The sequence below is a fragment of the Panicum hallii genome, chromosome 7 (assembly GCF_002211085.1).
Source record: "Panicum hallii strain FIL2 chromosome 7, PHallii_v3.1, whole genome shotgun sequence".
NCBI lineage: Eukaryota > Viridiplantae > Streptophyta > Magnoliopsida > Poales > Poaceae > Panicum > Panicum hallii.
This window is the reverse complement of record NC_038048.1, coordinates 32,032,843-32,052,797: the sequence shown is the minus strand read 5'-3', so window position 1 is coordinate 32,052,797 and position 19,955 is coordinate 32,032,843. Positions and strand designations below refer to the sequence as shown.

At 43.9% G+C, this 19,955-nt stretch overlaps 2 protein-coding genes across 3 annotated transcripts; both read right to left on the bottom strand.

Moving 5' to 3' along the window:
• Positions 1-3,973: 3,973 nt before the first annotated feature.
• Positions 3,974-5,928, bottom strand: LOC112901122 (transcription factor FER-LIKE IRON DEFICIENCY-INDUCED TRANSCRIPTION FACTOR-like). The gene is made up of 2 exons (XM_025969962.1): positions 4,828-5,928; positions 3,974-4,337 (listed from the first exon to the last, which is right to left on the bottom strand). The coding sequence occupies exons 1-2, from the start codon at positions 5,734-5,736 to the stop codon at positions 4,179-4,181; spliced, it is 1,068 nt and encodes a 355-aa protein (XP_025825747.1). The 5' UTR covers positions 5,737-5,928; the 3' UTR covers positions 3,974-4,178.
• A 4,129-nt stretch (positions 5,929-10,057) lies between these two features.
• On the bottom strand, positions 10,058-11,595 carry LOC112901414 (transcription factor FER-LIKE IRON DEFICIENCY-INDUCED TRANSCRIPTION FACTOR-like). Of its 2 annotated transcripts, none has more exons than XM_025970331.1 (3): positions 10,999-11,595; positions 10,413-10,830; positions 10,058-10,308 (listed from the first exon to the last, which is right to left on the bottom strand). In XM_025970331.1, exons 1-3 carry the CDS (start codon positions 11,533-11,535, stop codon positions 10,208-10,210), a joined length of 1,056 nt encoding a protein of 351 aa, XP_025826116.1. In that variant the 5' UTR covers positions 11,536-11,595; the 3' UTR covers positions 10,058-10,207. The 2 variants fall into 2 exon arrangements, with proteins under 2 accessions (XP_025826116.1, XP_025826115.1); XM_025970330.1 differs by having other exon boundaries at positions 10,058-10,324; positions 10,423-10,830.
• Between the last annotated feature and the right edge of the window lie 8,360 nt (positions 11,596-19,955).

The following is a 19,955-nucleotide window of genomic DNA, read 5'->3' as shown; positions in this document are numbered from 1 at the left end:
ATCGGTGCAAACTTTTTCAGGCAATTCAAGAACAAGCACCTTATGGATATGTTTAAGAGGCTATGCAAGGAAACAAATCAGCAAAAATTTAACAAGCAGTGGCAGAAACTTGATGAACTGACCGGGAAGAAAAGGAGCAAGGACGCAGCAAAAAATAGAACTGCACAGGATGAAGCAGAGGCTTTGTGTCCTTTGCCAACAGATACTGCACGTATTCGCAGAAGGTCTGGGTCAGCGGTGAAAACCTTTTCTGAATGGATTGAGAATGAACCGAAAGAGAAGTGAGCGTTACTTTACGATACCGATGGTGCAAGGTACGGCATAATGACCACCAACTTCGCCGGAGTTTACAATTGGGTGCTGCGAGGTGTTCGTGGGCTTCCACTGGTTGCAATTGTGGAATTCATCATCCGCGGATGTACCGATTACTTTAGGGATCGTTTCACTAAAAATCAGGCATTCATGCAAGATCCTGACAGATATTTTGGGAAAATAATGACAGAATATATAACTAAGAAGACAGCTAGCACCCAGCTACACCACGTACGGCAATGTGGTACACAGGAGCTCAAATTTAAGGTAGCTTCCAAAGACAGAGCACGACGTGGCATGAGACGTCAAACTCCTGTAAAGGAGTGCATTCTCAAATTTGATGGAACTTGTTGTTGCTCATGCATGAGGCCAAAGTTGCTGCACGTACCCTATTCTCATGTAATGGCTGCTGGTGCGGATATTCGACATCCTGTCGATATATATGTGTCCCATTACTTCATAAAGGAGACAATTATCAGCACCTGGCAGTATGAGATCTATGGGTTCGTATGGTTGGACCGTTCACTGAGACAGCGAATCCTGTGATATATATTCCAGACCCAAGATCAACTCGGGTTAAGAGAGAGCGTCGTCAAACACGGCGTATTCGTAATGATATGGATGAGTCAGAGTTCGTCCGAGGATACAGCGCTGCATTGCATGTAATCAGAGTGGACACACGTATAAACGTTGTCCAAACAATGATGCTGACCCAGTTCTGCTGAAGCTAGCCCTACAGGTGATGTTACAGATGGAAAACCTCTGGTTGCATCAAGGAGTGGGAGACGTCGGCGATCGAATGCTACTACGTCATCAGACATCATTCAATTATAATTTTATTTGAGCTTTGTTTGCTCATGTGTAATATTTGCCGCGTTCAGTTTCTATCAGACCTGGATGTGTATTTGTAATATTTACCGCATTGACTAAAGACAGATCATTATTTGTGTTTGTAATAATAACTGTGACTTGCTATTTGTATATTTAAACTTATTTGTTATCGTACTATTTTATTTTTAATTGCTTCATGTATCGTACTATCGTAATATTTGGATTCTACGTGGCAAAACGTTATCGCTTAACGATCTTCATACGAGTTTTAGATACCGTAATCTTCTTCATAAAATTGAACTAAATTTTTTTATGTATACAAAAGAGTATGGCGAATAAATCTTGTATTTAAAAAAGTTTGAATTTTAAATAGTTTGTGAAACATAAATTCCAACAAAAAATAACAGAAAAATAAGCATGGCAACCTTCCGCCCACTGGCCGGGCGGGATGCCTGCCTCAGGGACCTTTTCGCGAATAAGAAACTTTTCTTATTCGCGAAGAGGCCCTTGGGAGGGGTCTGGAAATAATTTTGGGAGCTCCCGCCCGCTGGATGGGCAGGAGGTCTCCGGCCCCACGCCTCCCGCCCGATCAGCGGGCGGGGGCACCCATTTTTCAAATTTTTCAGATCCTGTCGGTGTTTAACCGGCTGCCCACCGAGGGATATACCCAAGGTGGTAAGTTTTGGGTGAGAGGACGCCGAGATCAGGAATTCGAAGGTGCAAGGAATACAAAGCTTAGACAGGTTCGGGCCGCAAAGCGCGTAACACCCTACGTCCTGTGTGGTAGTTTGTATTGCCTTATGTGTAGAATGATCTGGAGATCGCGTTTTGAGAGGGATCCCTATCCTCCCTTATATATCCGAGAGGCCAGGGTTACAAAGATACTAACCAACACCAGCTAAGGAATCGCACCAGAACATGTCTCGGGTAGATTCCTTCTATATCGATTAGCTCTATCTCTTATTTAAACGGGATAAATAAGAGATAAACGAGATAAATAAGAGATAAGACGGACGTAATCTCTTAAACCTCTTTAAACTACGTTACGTACACAGTCCCGTGGCCCCTAGTCTGACAGATCCGGCTCCCTTTTTCGGAATTTTATTTTTTTATCCCTATTTTAAAAAAAAGTCCCCGCCAACCTGCTTAGATAGTGCAATGGGAGTGGGGCACCGCTCGATCCATTTTAGATATTTAATTGGTCCATATGCTCCAATGGATAGTATTGATCGAACCGGCCTCCTTTGTGCCCGCACGTCCTGACGTCCCATGCAAGCAGGCACGCGCATCGTAATTATCGCAAGCTTGCAGTAATAGACTCTGAATAAGCATATCAATAAGCATGTAAAAGACCATCACAGTCTTGATCCAACAGCATGGTATGATGAACTAATTAAACTATTAATTACATAATCAGCTCGACAGATTATCCTAAGAGGTAACATACGTCTATGGTAATTTATGTTCCTGCTCAAAGTGCTCCTCCACGTAGCCTCTGCGACTTTCAATGTTCCTATAGTCATGCCACTTGCAGTTGTATGAACAAAAGCAGCGGACTTCAAAACTCCAATAGAGAGAGGTTGTGTATGAAGCACTGCACTGCAACAAGCAAACATATCGTCCTAATCTGTCTATGATTATTAGTCACAAGATAAAACTGGAGAAGTGTCTCTGAGTTACACAAATGTAAAAATAAGCACCAATCAACAAAGCAAATTATAGCACTGCATTATTGCAGTAGGCTAGTACCCGAGGATGCGGTAGAGCACTGCATTATTCCACTACTGCTCAAGAGTTCCTAGACGAGGATGCGGTAGAGGCAGGCGGCGCGGTACCCGAGCGCGCAAGGTTCGGTGGCTAAATCTACCGAGCACCTCGGCTCGCAGCCCCCGCGGCGGCGGGGGCGGCGGCGGTGGGATCTTCGTGAACGCCGCCGCTGCTCAGAAAAAAAATGAGAAACGTGAGGGGATGGATCCAACCAGCCGACCCTATGATTTAAGTGATTTCAATCCAATAACCCAGGCTGCATTCATGGTTCCGATTTGGAGCCCATTTCATGGGCCGGATTGGCGACCCGCACCATCCCTATCAGGATGAAAATTGGATGAAAAACTAAGAATATCATATGATATGCTGAGTAATTCTAGCTTGGCTGATTACACCTAACGCCCAAAATTCAGTGAAACACATGAAATTTACTATAGTAGGTTGGATGCTCTTATTGTAATCTTAATCTTAATGAGCTTTCTGAGGTCTTCTCAAAGTTTGGATAGTGTTTCACTGAATTCTCATGTCATTTTCATGTCATTTTTAATATTCTTAAGGTGGCGGTCTCATGTGGTTTCAGTCTTAATTAGCAAAGGTGATTACATGTCAAGAAATTCATTAAGAGATAGAAGGAATAGGTTTTTCATTATGATGATACCATGTATAAACTGTTTACAAGACTATAAAACCTATATTGAAACTAGTATTAGGGTCTAAATGGTTTCATATTATCCAACTTTATCTAAACTAAGTATGTGATTGGATTCATGCGCTAATCTATATAATTTTTTCTTGGTATTTAATATTATTTTAATTAGATGGATCTCAATATAAACTAAAACAACACTATTTATGAGATAATTTTTGAATGCTAAACAAACACTTAGTTTGGGGGAGCACGAGGGAAAAGAAGATTCCTTATCAACATAATGGTGCTAATTGAGTTCAAAAAACTTATTATATTCCGATCATATCCGATCATATATATATATATGTGTGCGCGCGCATATATATATATATATATGATATATCGATGCATTTCTGTTTTTTCCACTTCCCTTCGTGTTGTGCGACGTGGAAGACATGTTACGGTACCATTGGTTTCAACAGGACACGGCACACAGGTGCCGTCACACCGGCCAGATGGACGGTCGAGGGCGCGTAGCACCTCACGCACGAAGCCAGGAACACTACCGAGAGAGGGGAATGAGCAAGGTCAGTTGACAAGGCCTAAGCTAGTCTGAGATACTTGATGACACTCCATCATTCTAAACCGCGTCTGAACACCAGTTGATCGGTCGACAAGCGGATCGCGAGGAGATCTCGACCGTCGCTTCGGGCCGGAACCCCTCCTGGAGCAGAGCCGCTATCACCCAGTGCCTCACCGAGTCCTCGCCGATGGTCGCGGCCCCTACTTGCTCGCTCACCTGCACGACGCAACAATCCACTTGTCCCCATCAGTACAATCAATCAGTGCACAAATTAATGATAAGTCCATCCGGGTTGTGATTAACTAAAATCCAAGTGCTATTGCTATTGCTATTAGACCATATTTGGTTTGACGTGCCTTATTATGATTAGGGACTTAAGTTAGCTTCTAATAAGTTCCTAAAATGCAGTATGGTGATTTATTAGGACTTATGGCCTATAAGCCTATAATATTATTTATAGGAGCTTTTTTGCCATGAAGTATCCTCGTCTATGAGGCTCAAGTCTACCCTTTCATCCCATATTTAATGGGCAGTGGCAGGATCAGAGGTAAAACTGATTTTGCACCATCACATTTAATGATTTAAGATCCTAGAACCAAGCATAGTGGAATTTATTTTTATTCCTTAGGTTGGGATTTATTTTCAGTCCTTAGATAACCAAACAAACAAACAAAACAGGACCTTAATCCTTCGTTATCGGAAATACCTTGAGCGTGAGCGTTGACACGAGCCGGTCCGGCCCCGACCGGACGAGGCTGGAGCTCTCCACCCGGAAGCCCGCCAGCGACTCCACGGCGGCGCAGAGCGGCGCCGCCACGCTGTCCCGCCGCTCGCACTCCACCGTCACCACGAACCTGCCGTCGCCCACCGGCGCCGCGCCCACGCGCGTCACCCGCGCGCCGTGCCCGCGGTCCTGCAGGCGCCGACCCGCCGCCGCCACGTGCTCGCTGTGCTGCTGCTGCTGCTCGTACCCGGCGGGCGACCTCGGCCGCGCCTCCAGCGCCGCGACCTCCTCCTTGAGCTTCCTGGCGTGCGCCTGCAGGTCCTTGACGTACACCACCGCGTCGGCGATGATGGAGGCCTTGTCCATCTTCGTGATGTTGGGGACGAGCGACCGCAGCTCGTAGAGCCTCTCCTTCATCCGGACCCTCCGCTTCCGCTCCGACACGATGGTCTTGGACCGGTCCCTCCGTTTCCGCGTCGCCGGCGACGCGTCGTCGGGGTCCTCGCGGTGCGGCTCGGTGGTGGCGAGCTCCCCGGCGCCTGCTTGCTCCCCGGGATGAGAGCTCCCGTCGCCGTCCGTCGACACGCTCGGCGGCGTATCGTCCGGGGACCCGCCGTTGTCGTCGTACTGCCACGGCTGATGATCTCCCATGCCGACGACGGAAATGAAATCGCCGCCGAACAGCTCGTCGCCGAGCTGCATGAGGTCCTCCACCACCCACCCGCCATCGTGGATGCCAGCTGGGGCGTCGGCGCCGAGAGGCTCGACGAACCCACCGGCCGGGAAATGCGCGGAGTATCCGCCGCCCGCGGCGAGGAAGCCCGGGCTGGCCATCAAGTGCTCCTGCGGCGAGAAGTGCAGCAGCTGGTGGAGCTGGTGCTCCATGTCCATGGCCGGATGCGATGCGAATATGCGATTGATCTCTGTGGTGCGTGAGTCAAGGGCCGCAAATGGTGAGCTTATTATATAGCTCGAGGTGTGAAACGACTAGGATCCCATTGTGTGATGTCAACCATTAGATGCTAGTACATCATTAAAGTAAAAATATCGTGGTGGATTAAATTAATTACACACTAGTTAAGACCTTGCCAAGTTGTGAACTGTACCAACTTGCCACGATGTGAACCACAGAAAACAAACAGATGGGGATTTATTTAGATATATAATCGGTGGCGGCATGCAATGTGCATCCCCACTGGGTGCCGAGAAGCTAAAGTTGAAACTGCTTTTATACTAGGATCTTGTTTCGATCCATGAATTAAACTTTAAGTTTAAAGTTTAGTTCATTAGGTTATCCAAACCGGTGTGGACTAAAATATAGACTAAAGTTTAGTACATTAGTCCTTATAATCCACCTAATTTGAACAAAACCAACTAGCGAACTGCGAAAAGACTAAACTACCCCTCATTATGCGCATGCAGGCACATCAACAGTATAATCCAAGGGCAAAAAGGATATTTCAATATATATGGTCCACCTAAAGTTTAGTCATGAATCAAAATAGACATGAACTAAAGTTTAATCACCTAATGTTCAGTCATCTAAACTTTAGTCATCCTAGATGATCCAAATCGGGTCTAAGTATGATTGCGAGGGATCAGAAACAGGTTGTTCAACGTTCAATAGGGTGCTAGATGGCAAATATCCCTAGGATTATCGTGATCCAAACAAGATAAAAGGATTTTTGTTTCAGATATATATCATTCATGCATTCTTAATTTTGTTCTTGCATTATTAATAAAAGTACATGAAAAGAATCTTTACGTTTCTGCAGTTGCTCATCTTCACGCTTCACAAGCTTCGGTATGTATATATAGCGACCTAATTAAGCGACATAATGAAGGGGCTATTTCGTAATCCTGAACATATGACGTTCTTGACTCAGGTCTACACAACCATAAGAGTTCTCCTAACACGATTACACGTAACGATGTTTAGGTGAATATAATTGAATTGTTGCTGAGGTGTGCGGTGCCTCATGGCTATCTGTGGCGGTGGCAGTGGTGCTGCTGTGGTTGGTTGTGGCCTTGTGGGAGCTGAAGAGGAGTGAGAACTGGATCGGATGGAGGAAGTGGAGATCTGGTAATTCGGGATTATCCGAACCCGAGGTACATGAATTGCCACTTTTCCCTTTTTCAGGCTATTCTCGGGCGCCCCTTTAATTAAATTATATTCATATATTTATGTTGATGGAAGTTGAGTAACTTTTAATCCAGTGAAAAATTGAACAAAATCTTGGCGAATTTAATTGTATATTCATGTATTTATTATGCAGTTGTGATGTTCTTTTTTCAGATGAAATATATCTAATCTAATTTTACTGTGTATGAATCATAAATTTTCAGTTGATGATGTTGTAGTTTCTAATTGTACCACACGAACAACTTCAAAAATCCAAAAGAACTTATATATATAGTAGTGGAGATTGAGTCACCTGCGTGCTACCCTCTCACTACTTTAAAAAAAGGTTTTAGGTGGGTAAAATCGTATTTTTAGGGACGGCTGCGATACCCGCTCTTATTTCTCGCAGCTAAAAATAGCTATTTGTAAAGGCAGGTAACGTGTCTGTCCCTGAAAATTGATTTTAGAATATGAAATTTAGAATTGAAAATCGACTTGCAGGGGCGGGTTAGGGCATGACCCGCCCCTACCGATTAATCTCCAGAATATGAGAAAAAATTGGAAAAAATCGAAAACAACAAAATAAAAAAGAAAAAAATATCCTTACCAACCAGCCACCACCACAACTACTACCAAGGTACAATTTTTTGACGAAATATGCACACTTGCGTAAACCGGGGTTCGAACCGCTTACGTCCAGCCTCACGCGAACCCTACTCTCCACTGCACTACACTTATGACTCTACAGGGTATGCTATTTTTTTATATTAACTCTAAAATTGATTTCTAGGGGCGGATCATACCATCAACCGTCCCTAGAAATCCTTTTTAGGGGTGGGTGACGCCACCACCCGTCCTTAAAAATATTTTTCTATTTTATTCCGAAAATTCATTTAAATCTTTACATATAGCAAAAAATTTAAAAAGTGAAACTTATGCACTATAGTTATTGTAAACTATACATAAAAAATATACTACGTATATTTCACTGTATATAAAGATTAAGATTGTAGAAACCTGAAAATATGACTTGAGTTGTATGAGATACTATATAGTCATATCCATAAGAGAATTTATAATATTTTTTAGATTATTAAATTATCTTAGATGAAAAAATTATCAACTAAAAAGTTGTAGATCTTGTCAACTTCTATAATTTTGATATAAAGTTTAACTTCATCCGAGATCATATGAATAAGTTGTGAATTTTTTTCGTGGAATCATTTGTAGGGACAGGTTATGCCATTACCCGCTTCTAAAAATGCATTTTAGGGGTGGATGACGCCACCACCTGCCCCTAGAAATGTCCACCATTTCTAGGGGTGGGTGATGGCGTCACCGGCCCCTAAAAATACTATTTCTAGGGTGGGTGACGCTGTCCCCCATTCCTGAAAATGATGGCATTTCTAAGGGCGGGTGACGCCATCATCCACCCCTAAAATGCTTTTTAGAGGTGGGTCGGATGCTATAATAACCGTATTCCATTTGTAGGAGCGGGTTATTTTTTATCTGTTCCTAGAAAAAATAGGATATTGCTGCAAATCATTTTTTATAGCGTCTATTGAAGCTACATACAAGAATTGGGCGGAATCCGGGCCAGTCCCCACGTGTTAAAAAATGAATTGCGACTAGAAGTATAATCTTTCAAATTGACGAACATAACTGCCGCGCCCTTCTCTGCTGCTGTTCGTGTCTGCATGTGAGGTCCACAGCAGTTCTACATCTAAGTAGATCACATAGGCATGGTGGGCAAATGCAATGCAACGCATGGTTGCTGATCAGTATGTAGAATAGATATAAGTTTTATACTTTTAAACTTTTTCACCATGGTTGTAGTACAAACTTTAATCAAATTATGTGCATGGGATTAAGGGTATCATAGGCCAGGAGGGTACAGCACCTGCCCTGCCTCCGCCCTGAAGGCACAGACACCAGTGCCATTATTCTGATTAGGCTGATCGATCATACACATGGGCATGACAGACTATTCTACTAGTACTCTCCAATCTTCACGATCCCTGATCGGCTCTGCCTAGATAGCACTAGCAGGACGGCCTAAAGCTCAGTTCAGTTTATTCATTTTTAAGTTTTAAACCGATATTCTAATTAAACTACCCCCGTCTTTTCAAGAAAATTCAACAATAATATGAAGGGCAAACACGCACACCATTTGGTTATACCACAATTCAATTTTTTGTGTTAAGTTTGTTTCTAGAAGTTAAATGCCAAAATGTAGAGGGAAAATTTGAAGAAGCCTATTTAAAAACTAAATGAACCACAAACATGAATATTTGTCGGTCCAAGGGCAGGGTGTGCGTGAGTGCATGTATATATACGAGTTTCTGCATCTATAAGTAAGTATAGTGTATTTCTTTTTCAAAAAATGTCTTGAATCGTTGGACGCTACTAATCCGCTGTTGAAACAAAATTTGGATTATGTGGCACTTTTAAATATTATATAATTTGACTGAGGTATGTAGGAATCGTGGTTTCTCGACTGATGATGCTGTAAACAGGGGCATCAACGTACCGGTTGGTTTTGTTATTTATTTGCCACTAGTGATGATTTGAAATTATTCTTAAAGTTACCTTCCAACGTCGTCTTTTTTTTTCCAGGGAACGAGGACCTCATTTGACTAGACCGGAATTTGATGGGATCCAGGCGTTAAAAGATGAATCTCTACTGAACAAACAATTGTTTGTCTTTTTAAATTAACGAACGTACCCCTCCGTCCAAAAATAAGCATAGTTTGAGGATTTAAAAGTTATCCTAAAATAAGTGTAGTTCTCATTTTTCAATACAACTTTATCTCTATCCCTCTCCTCCTCTACCCCTCCTCGTTTTATGTGCACTCTCTACTTTTTTACCTTTTTTTAATTTTCGTACCCAACTCCTGTAACTATATTTATTTTAGAACGGAGGAAGTAGACATCGGATAATTATTTACTAGTTACCTATCGCTGAAAAAGAACGGCAGGGGGTGGTAATTCATCTTTTATTCCCTGTGCTTTCCATGCCACTTTCTTTCGTGGAGAACTGTTCTTTGAGCGATCTCATCAAACACACACCAGGGTTCTTTGGACGGTATATATGATGCAGTGATTTGTACTCTTAGAGGTAACACGAAAATCAGTGTGACATGCATGGCGCAGAGAACGGGTCCACGAGACCTAATTAAGTTTGAGATCTAATCGGAGACACTGATCGAACATTAGCTGGTTGATCAGCTGACAGGTGGATCATGACATCTCGACCGTCGCTTCGGGTCGGAAGCCCTCCTTGAGAAGAGCCGCCATCACCAAAAGCTTCACCACGGAGCCCTCGCAGACCGCCGCGTCCCCTACTTGCTCATTCACCTGCATCCACATGGACCATGGAATCATCATCAGCGCACAATTATTTATATATGTATTTACATATTTGTATTAACTGATCCACACCAACTAGTAGTTACCTTGAGCGTGAGCGTTGACACGAGGCGGTCCGGCCCGGACCGGACGAGGCTGGAGCTCTCCACCCGGAAGCACGCCAGCGACTCCACGGCGGCGCACAGCGGCGCCGCCACGCCGTCCCGCCGCTCGCACTCGACGGTCACGAAGAACCGGCCCTCTCCGACCTGCACCGCCCCCACGTGCGCCAGCCGCGCGCCGGAGGCAGTGCTCCCCGCGCTATCCTCGTCGCGCTCCTGCTGGCGGCGCCGGCCGGCCGCCGCCGCCCCCGCGCGCCGGTTGTGCTGCTGCTCCTGCCTGGGGGACCTCGGCCGCGCCTCCAGCGCCGCGACCTCCTCCTTGAGCTTCCTGGCGTGCGCCTGCAGGTTCTTCACGTACACCACCGCGTCGGCGATGATGGAGGCCTTGTCCATCTGCGCACGAATCAAATGCCGTCGCAAAATCAGCGAGCTTAACAAGATTCCAATCAGGGCGCAACAAGAAACGTGCAATCCCTATGGCACAAACTGGCTGCAAATTAAAAGAGAGGGGGGGAAATCCGTGTTTCAACAGAGCCAAGAAGAGGTTCTCCGATCCCACACCTTTGTAATGTTGGGGACGAGGGATCTGAGCTCGTACAGCTTCTCCTTCATCCGGACCCTCCGCTTCCGCTCTGACACGATCGTCTTGGACCGGTCCCTCCGCTTCCGCGTCACCGGCGACGCGTCGTCGCCGTCGTCGCGGTGCGGCTCGGAGGCGAGCTCCCCGGCGCCTTGCTCCACCGAATGAGGGTTCCCGTCGCCGTCCAAGGACATGCTTGGTGGTGGGTCGTCCGAAGAGCCGCCGTTGCATTGCCACGGCTGCTGCTGGCAGCCCTCGTCCGTGCCGGCGGCATTATCTTCGCAGCCGGGGCCGGCGCCGTCCCCGAACAGCTTGTCGCCGAGCTGCATGAGGTCCTCTACCCAGCTGCAGTCGTCGTCGAGGCCCGACTCGGCGGCGACCGTCCCGAACAACGCGCAGCCGCTGCTCGGGAAATGCGCGTTGCCGTGGACGTCGAAGAAGCCCGAGCTGATGACCGAGAGGTGGTCCTGGCCGTCCTGGGGCGGCAGGTGCAACAGCTGGAGTAACTCGTGCTCCATCACCGATAGATGAGTTGGTTCCTGGCTTCCTGCTTGTTGGTGGTGACTTGCTGCGGCTGCTGCTGGTGGTCCTGCGATAGCAATGATGGCAAGTAGAGCGAGAGGTCTTTATATAGCTTGGAGATGTGAACAGGAACACTGGATGCGATGGGATTCTTTTCGAGCAGCCGAATTACCAATTCAACTCGGTGAAGACGAGTCGGAGGGAAGCGATGCAGGGAAGCGAGTGCCCATTGTACATCGTTTTTTTAAAAAATGATTAATCTATTTTAATTTACCATTTAAAGGTAACCCGCCATTTTTGCAGAAACAATCGTCGGCATATTCGCTTAATCTACCAATATAAAACTAAACCAAGATGAAATATTTTTTTGAAAAAAACAACACTTTTGGCCGCGTTATGGTTAATTTTAAAATATTAGATGACATCTCCTGTCGGCCACCACTGCGTGAAAAGAGATAAGAGTAGCTTAAATTAATACATTAACTTATAACTAAATCAGTCAAGATAACTCTTATTTGTACGATTTTTCGTAAAATATTCATAAAATATAGTTAGGCTTCATCTCATAATAACGATTCTGCACCATAATTAAGATTTTTCAAATATCCAAACATAATATAAAAATTAATTTACAATTGAAGTTCGAAAAGATTGAATTAAGGCTACGGTAGCTATATTATAAACATGCCAATTTAGTACTCTCTTGGTGTGTGTTATTTGCGTAGCACGTAGAATTTACATAACACACTTCGTACTGCACGATGGATATTTCACTACCACTGCTACTTCATATTACTTCGTATTGGTGATGTCATGATCCGTCTCTAAAAATAATACCCATTTGCGGGGGCGGGTGTTGGCATAACCCACCCCTTAAAAATACTTTTCTAGGGGTGGGTTGGATGCTACAGTACCCCCGCTCCATTTATAGGAGCGGATTACCTTTTGACCCACTCTTAGGAAAAAGGGACGTTACTACAAATTGTTTTGCAGTAATATGTGCCATGCCAGTTTTTGTATTACTCCTTTTTAGAAGTTTATAAGGCATCATTACTTTACCTATGTGAAGCAATAATGCTCAGCAGACTGTCTTTGTTTTTAATGACGATGTAAAAAGATTATTAGCTAGAGACAGCATATATTCGAATATGCGATGGGCATCTGCATCTCGAAGGATCCAATCTAGCAACTCTTCAGCTCGTAGAATAAAATTCTATCGTTTATTACATAGAAATTAGTTGAGGTCAGGGTGCCAGTGTTTCTCCTTTTCTTTACCTGACGTCCTGCAATGCCTATTGTCACAATAAACAAATAATTGATTTAGAAATTAATAGACAGTATTCAAAGTTGCATCTCGACATATAGAAAAGTAGCAACGTCACAAGCAGGACCAACGGATAGAACTTTGGCCCTGGGCATTATTCTTACAATTAAGTTTTTTAATAACGTGCCTTCATTTTGTTCCCTTCCTTATACTGTTCTTGTTTTTGTTAATTTATTGCTTGTCCTGATTAACAAGCAATCATGCATGCAACTAAAGTTTTTAAGTTCCAAGTGCTAAAGGGTACCCCACCTACTATTTCACGATATATCACCTTTTACGTGAGAGATGCCGTTCCACAATAGTATTTATCAAATAAACAAAGCAAGTTTATGTACTTAATGTAATACTTTCTCTCTTATCATTAGTACATCAACAATATAAATGATGTTAAATAGTTTGTAGATGTGTGTGCATATGACTAGCAGAATTCACAGCTTGTATTTGGTCTTATTATTTCGCACCATAATGAGGAAGAGCCAACTGCAACAAGACCTTCAAGCATTCCCCAGAACAAAGTAAAAGTGGGTGTTAATTTTTAATGAAGTAGCTAGTAGTAAGAGGCGGCCTTGCCAAAATTGAGTACTTCACTTTCCTAGTGGTTACATTTGTCAGTAGATGAGCATGTAATATATAATTAGCAATGCAAGAGGCATTAGAGAATATGTGTGGGCCTCTGCATCTCAATTAGGATTGGTTCTGACAGGGCATCAAGTAGCTAGTAGTAAGAGGCGGCCTTGCCAAATTGAATACTTCACTTGTCTAGTGTTTTGTTAGTAGATGAGGATGTAATATATAATTAGCATGAGATACAAGAGAATATGTGGGCCTCTGCATCTCAAGCAGTCATTTTTCTTTAGAACACGACAATTATTGCATCAACACTTTAAGTTTCCACATCTCTTCAACTGAGTTGTTTCATTTAACTCAAGTCGGTGGGAACAAGGGATCAGTCCTGTCAGCCTTTGAAAACCAACAAGAAATGTCCGAATTACTACTGACAGCTTCGGAGCCACTCTTAGGAAGAAAAAACATTAGGAACCATGAAAAGTTCATGTCGATATGGAGGCAACCGATAGAAAGGTTTCTTGTCAGCCTATGAACCCTTACAACTATACTTTTGTAGGCATATGCAAAGAAAAACCTCAAAGGGATCCCAACTTCAAAACTTCAAAAAAAAAAATATTGGCAAGCGTGTTGATATCCCAAGCTAGCTCATGGGCCCACACTGGCACATCAGAGACCACCGTACCCCAAACACTAATGCATGCACCGCTATCCACCCCCATGCCCCACTCACTCGTGCCTCAGATCCACACCCGAGCCACGGCACACCCGATCCCCTATGGTGCTGGCCCTAGGGGAACCTCCCAACCCGTGCATTTCGTGGGACCTACCTCTTGATGTGGCACTATAAGCGGATCTTCCCATCCACAGAAATATGCTAAGTGACTTTCTTGGCAGTCTTCCGATCCACCCTCCTGTGTTCCCGGCGATTTCTCATCGTCAATCTCATTCCTAACGGAGAGAAATGGATCATGCGTGGGGCACTAGCAAGCGTTGCTGCTGTGTGTGCTGATTCAGACTGGAATGAGGTTGATCCTGATGGCAAGGCATCAATTGAGGTGAAGACGATCGGAGTTCGATCCCGACAACAAGGCAGTGAAGATCTTGATCCAGCAACTGATCAACAATAGGTATCGATTTGGACGGAGTATAAGTCGACCGACCCCGTGGACAGAGCTATGTATGATTTTGGCTTATGCGTCAGCACAATTCCAATGATTTTGCTGGCTGTAGAACAAGTGTTGTTGTGAAGCTGCAACAGGTAGATTTTTTGGAAGTTTAATTTGTTACGTTTTTCGATGTTGCAAAAGAAAACGAATCAAGATGGGGTGATTAGTTTTTCTTAATAATTGAATACGTGATTCGAGATGTTTGGATCGAATTGCTGATTTGGTGTGTTGCAAGAGGTGATTAAGAATGCAGGAAGAGTCAATTTGAGATGGAAGAGTCAATTTTAGATGTTGCTATACATGTTATTTTTGTTGGATTAACCTCCATAATTTATCAAGATTTTTTGGAGGTTGTGGTAGGTGTTTTGAGATGTTGCAATGGCAATTTTTAGATGCGTTATGACAGGTGTTGTGATTCGAGGAAGCCAGAGTCGGTTTTGTATAGTTTGGGATTATTTTCGTCTGAGATTCCTCACGGAACTGTGTTGTTGACAATCCTTTGTATAACCCAAAAGGTGAGTGACTATATATATTTCATCTAAAAAAAGGTGAATGACTATATATGTTTCATCTAAAAAAAGGTGAGTGACTATATATGTTTCATCTAAATTTAGATTTACTTATTAAGACTATTTTCATAATGTCTCGGAACAAAGCCAGAAAATCCCAATAGGCAACGACAAACCTAATAGAAGTGTAAAGCCTTGGCATACTTTGGAAAAAATAATTCTGCCCGTGCAGAAGCTACCCAGCGCTTCTCGTCTCAATCCCAGCTTTCGACTGTTCCAGAAGTGCCTTAGCTTTATGCATGCTAAGGAACGGAACAAGAAGATGCCGCAATAAATTTAACTTGATGCACGGAATCGAGAGCTGCGTGACAGTTACTTTAGAAAGAGTCCACAACGGAACGGATAAAATATCCGTATAGAGATGAACATCACTTCTACATGTCAAAGACCAGTGATTTGGTAGGTATGTAATCTCACTATCGGCCTATCGCTAGGTTAATAAGGTTCTCCTAGTTTGACCACTCTGACCTAGTTTGTAAGCTAGAGAGTGACGAAAAACTACACTCTGACCTCGGCTGGGCAATTTCATCTCCAGCAAGATGCAGCGAATCAAGGCAGGAAAGGAAAGATTAGACAATGCTTCAACTCCTAAAATAAATGCATGTTCACCATCACTACGCTAGCTGGTCAGAAAATAGTGCCATCAATATAAAACACACCACGCCAACCCGAGGGAATCTTGGCTTTGTTTACTAATAATGCTCTTGTACCCTCCGTCTTATTAAGTTAGTAACTTGTCGGCGTAAGTGCCTAACAATGTACGTGGTGCCGATCTGCCTAAGAGAATGTACTCCCTCTGTACTGAAATATACTGAAATATATGAATACACGTATCCAGATACATATATATATATAGCCGGAATCTCTTATATATATTTCGGGACGAAAGTATATGTGTGTTATCATGGGATCGGAGAAAGCACTAATAAGAAAGATATGTGTATGTGTAATCACGGAGGCTTCAACTCCACCTTTACTTGTATCATGCGATTTACATTGTACGGCAGTTATATATGCCCTATATTTTATGATTTTAGGGCTTCCGCTAATGATGTAAATTGCTAGTGATGCATCTCACGTATGGGCGGTTTAGGACAACGATAACACGATATAGATTATTGTTTGTTTGGTGTATATAACAGTTCTTGCATAGGAGAGAGCACCAAAGCTTTAATTTAAAAAAAAATCACTGTTACAGGCGGGTGGTAATTAACTCATTTTCACACGTGTTTACCCACTTGCTTGTGATGAAAATCGACGATTTCCATTATTCCATATGTGCAAAAGTTCCAGTTGGCAAAAAGTTTATACATTTTACTAGAGATGAGGAGTAGACGTGATATGTCCCTCCATAAAATTTGATTGCCAAACTCAACTATAATAAAATATACAGTTTCTTTTTTTGCCATTTCCAGAGGCGGTTCCATTTCACCAGGGGAAATGGTAATAAGTTGAACCGCGCAAGTGTGGGAAGACAAGTGGGTTGCTTGCGAAGATCCATTTTTTTGCTAGCGGAAGGTTCTTTGTAAGCCCTTTATGTAAGTCACTGTGAACTGAGAGATAACTTGAATTGCTCTCTTCAATCCACTGGTTTAGTCTGGTAGCTAAGAAGTACTACCCATTCGTGAGTTCTTTCCCCGGCACGTTGGGGCGAGTCGCTGCAATTTTTTTTAGATTCATAACACTGTAAAAAACTAAGGTTCCGTTTTTTTTTGGGCAGGTCAAAAATTAACCCGCTCATACAAACGAAGCGCGGTTACTGTAGCGTCCGATCCGCTCCTTAAAAAGTATTTTTAGGGGCGGGTCACCCGCCTCTAGAAATGCTACCATTTTTATGGACGTGTGACGGCGTCACCCGCCTCTAGAAATGGTATTTTTAGGCCATCACCCGCCTCTAGAAATGGTGGCTATTTCTAGGGGCGGGTGGCCCGCCTCTGAAAATGTATTTTTAGAGGTGGGTGTTGGCATGACCCGCGCCCTGCAAATAGTTCCTCGTAAAAAAAAGTCACAACTTTTTCATATGATGTAGGATAAAGTTGAACTTTATATCAAAATTGTAGAGGTTGATGAGATCTAAAACTTTGTAGTTGATATTTTTTCATTTAAGGTCACTTAATAGTCCAAAAGATTATTATAAATTCTCATATGGCTATGACTATATAGTATCTCGTACAACTTAAGTCATACTTTGAGGTTTTCACAATTTTAGTCTTTATATACAGTGAAATATACTTGGCATATCTTTTTTATCTATAGTTCACAATAACCGTAGTGTAGAAGTTTCACTTTTTATTTATTTATTTTGCTATATGTAAAGATTTAAATGAATTTTTAGAATAAAATAGAAAAATATTTTTAGGAGCGGGTGGTGGCATCACCCGCCCCCTAAAAATAGATTTCTAGGGGCAGGTGATGGCATGATCCGCCCCTAGAAATCAATTTTGGAGTTAATATAGAAGAATAGCATACCCCATAGAGTCACAAGTGACTGTGTAGTGTGGTGGAGAGAAGGGTACGCACGAGGCTGGAGGTAAGCGGTTCGAACCCAGTTTACGCAAGTGTGCATATTTCATCAAAAAAATTATACCTGGGCAGCAGAGGGGGTGGTGGCTGGTTGGCGGTGATTTTTTCTATTTTTTATATTCTGGACATCGATTTTTAGGGACGGTCGTGTTACCCACCCCTTCAAATAGCTGCTTTTAGCTGTGAGAAACAGGAGCGGGTGCCGCACCCGTCCATAAAAATACGATTTTACCCGCCCCTAAAAACCATTTGTTTAGTAGTGTAAACATGTAATTTTACGACTATTCTCTCGTTAGATACATAGTTTTTTTTTACTTGTGCTAAATTTGGTGGGTCGGTTTATACATTTTCTCATAATTTGCATTTCTCCCTTTTGAATGGTCCTGGATGACACTATGAGGTAACTACATTTAGTGTAGACGAACAATACAACTTCAGGTGGTAGTGAAAGTGCTGTACATATATATACAGCCATATCTAGCGTGTTCTTTTTAGGGTAGACGAAATCTGCTTTGACGTTCCTGTTTGTTAGGGCGTTCCTATCAAGAGACACTTCGTTATTCATATTCTAAAAGGTGAGACCTAGCTTGGAATAATATGAAACCTTGCAATGATGATCAGGCATTATCATTTAGTGGCGCTGCGTGTTGTTGTTGTACTATATATTCAGATGTTATATATATATAGAGAGAGAGAGAGAGCTCTGGCTTATAAAATCGTATCTTGCAATGTTGATGAGTCTGGTTTTATAGAATGTTGCAATGCTGAGTCACTGTTTCGCTATCTTGTGGCTCTGCTTCCTGTTCTCATACTTAAAGTAAGGAACATTGGCTATAAAAAGTTTGCGGTGCTGAGCCGGTGTCCTTCCCTGTGGCTCTGCCTTTTCTGAAGATTATATACGGCATCGTGTTATTCTTAACGTGCGCTAGCGTTCACGCTGCACTGTGAATGTGATATATTAATCATCCTTTGTATAGCGGAAGCGATGGCTAACAACACTCGATCGATAATTAGCATGCATGCGTCCCTGATCACACTTTACCTCCTAATCATGATGTTATACCCATCCCGAAGAAAAAATAAGGATCATGAGCACCCTGAAAAATTCCAGACTATATTATGCAACGTTTACAATAATAACCTAATTAAAAGAAATGCTGTTCTAACTTGTACATCGGCTTTACTATTTACATTGGCGGTATTATTTGTGATTCTCGAGGACTAGGTAAGATTCACCGGTAGTGAAGAGCTCCATTTTCCGCATCCTTGCATTGGAGGGCCACGTATGGATGATCACGGGTACGATCGAGTCACCCTCCTACACCATGTCATCCTAATGGCCTTCCTCTACATTTTCTTTCTTTCTTTTTTCCCCTTAACTAACTCCAATAGAGCTCAACCACTTTAAACAACGATGGAGGGTGTGTGTGACATGGGCAGACCGAACTAGATTGTGACTAGAAGCTTCGGGAACAGTTCCTGGTGCGGCGCACATCGCACTGCGGCCACGCTATAGTTTAGGCCCCAGCTGAAACAAAACATAGAGATTAGAGACGCTGACCTAATCTGATTAATCTTTTGATCATTCATAAAAAAAGAACTCAAGAAATCCAGCTGACGAACACCGGAAGGCCAACTTCGAGCCACAAGCTAGGGCAGTGCCACCACGAGCAACAAAAAAAAATGCCAGGGAAGAATAATACAGATCAGGAGATGGACACTGTACAAAAGAAAAAAAAATAAAGAATTGGAGAGGAGCGCCGGATGGGCACCACCGGGTTGGCCGGATCCGTTCAACGGCCTGGGCACCCCAAGGCCCCAAAGGGCTGGCCCTGGCCGGAATCAGGGGCGGGTGCAGCGGCGGTTGGCTTGGCCTCGGGTCGCCAGGCTAGGGCCCTGCTCTTATTCAACTGTGCCGTCGCGGTCGGGCCCGGCCAGGTCACCGCTCACCACCCGCTGGGGCGCGCCCGGGCGCGTGCCGCTGCGCCCAGGGCACGGGCCGCGCACGGGCAGGCTCGCCGGCCGCGGCAGCCGGCCACCGGGCGCCTGTGGCCTGCGGCAGCCGGCCACCGGACGCCTGTGGCCTGCGGCGGGGTTGACCCAGCGGAACGCGTGGACGGCCAGGGAAGGCGCCACCCGTCATGGCGCGCGCCCGCAATTCTTTCTTTGTGTGTTTCCCCTTCCGATAGCAGGTAGCCAGGCGGCCAGGACAGGGCAGGCCTGGCAGTGGGAAACTGGTAGTGGCAACAGATAGCGCGCCTTTGCCA

Excerpts from the sequence above, each read along its gene's own strand:
- LOC112901414 (XM_025970330.1), bottom strand. The coding sequence starts at position 11,535 with ATGGAGCACGAGTTACTCCAGCTGTTGCACCTGCCGCCCCAGGACGGC. Across the intron at positions 10,831-10,998 it reads TCGTCCCCAACATTACAAAG|ATGGACAAGGCCTCCATCAT; the intron begins GTGTGGGATCGG and ends ATTCGTGCGCAG. Across the intron at positions 10,325-10,422 it reads TGTCAACGCTCACGCTCAAG|GTGAATGAGCAAGTAGGGGA; the intron begins GTAACTACTAGT and ends ATGTGGATGCAG.
- LOC112901122 (XM_025969962.1), bottom strand. The coding sequence starts at position 5,736 with ATGGACATGGAGCACCAGCTCCACCAGCTGCTGCACTTCTCGCCGCAG. Across the intron at positions 4,338-4,827 it reads TGTCAACGCTCACGCTCAAG|GTGAGCGAGCAAGTAGGGGC; the intron begins GTATTTCCGATA and ends TGCGTCGTGCAG.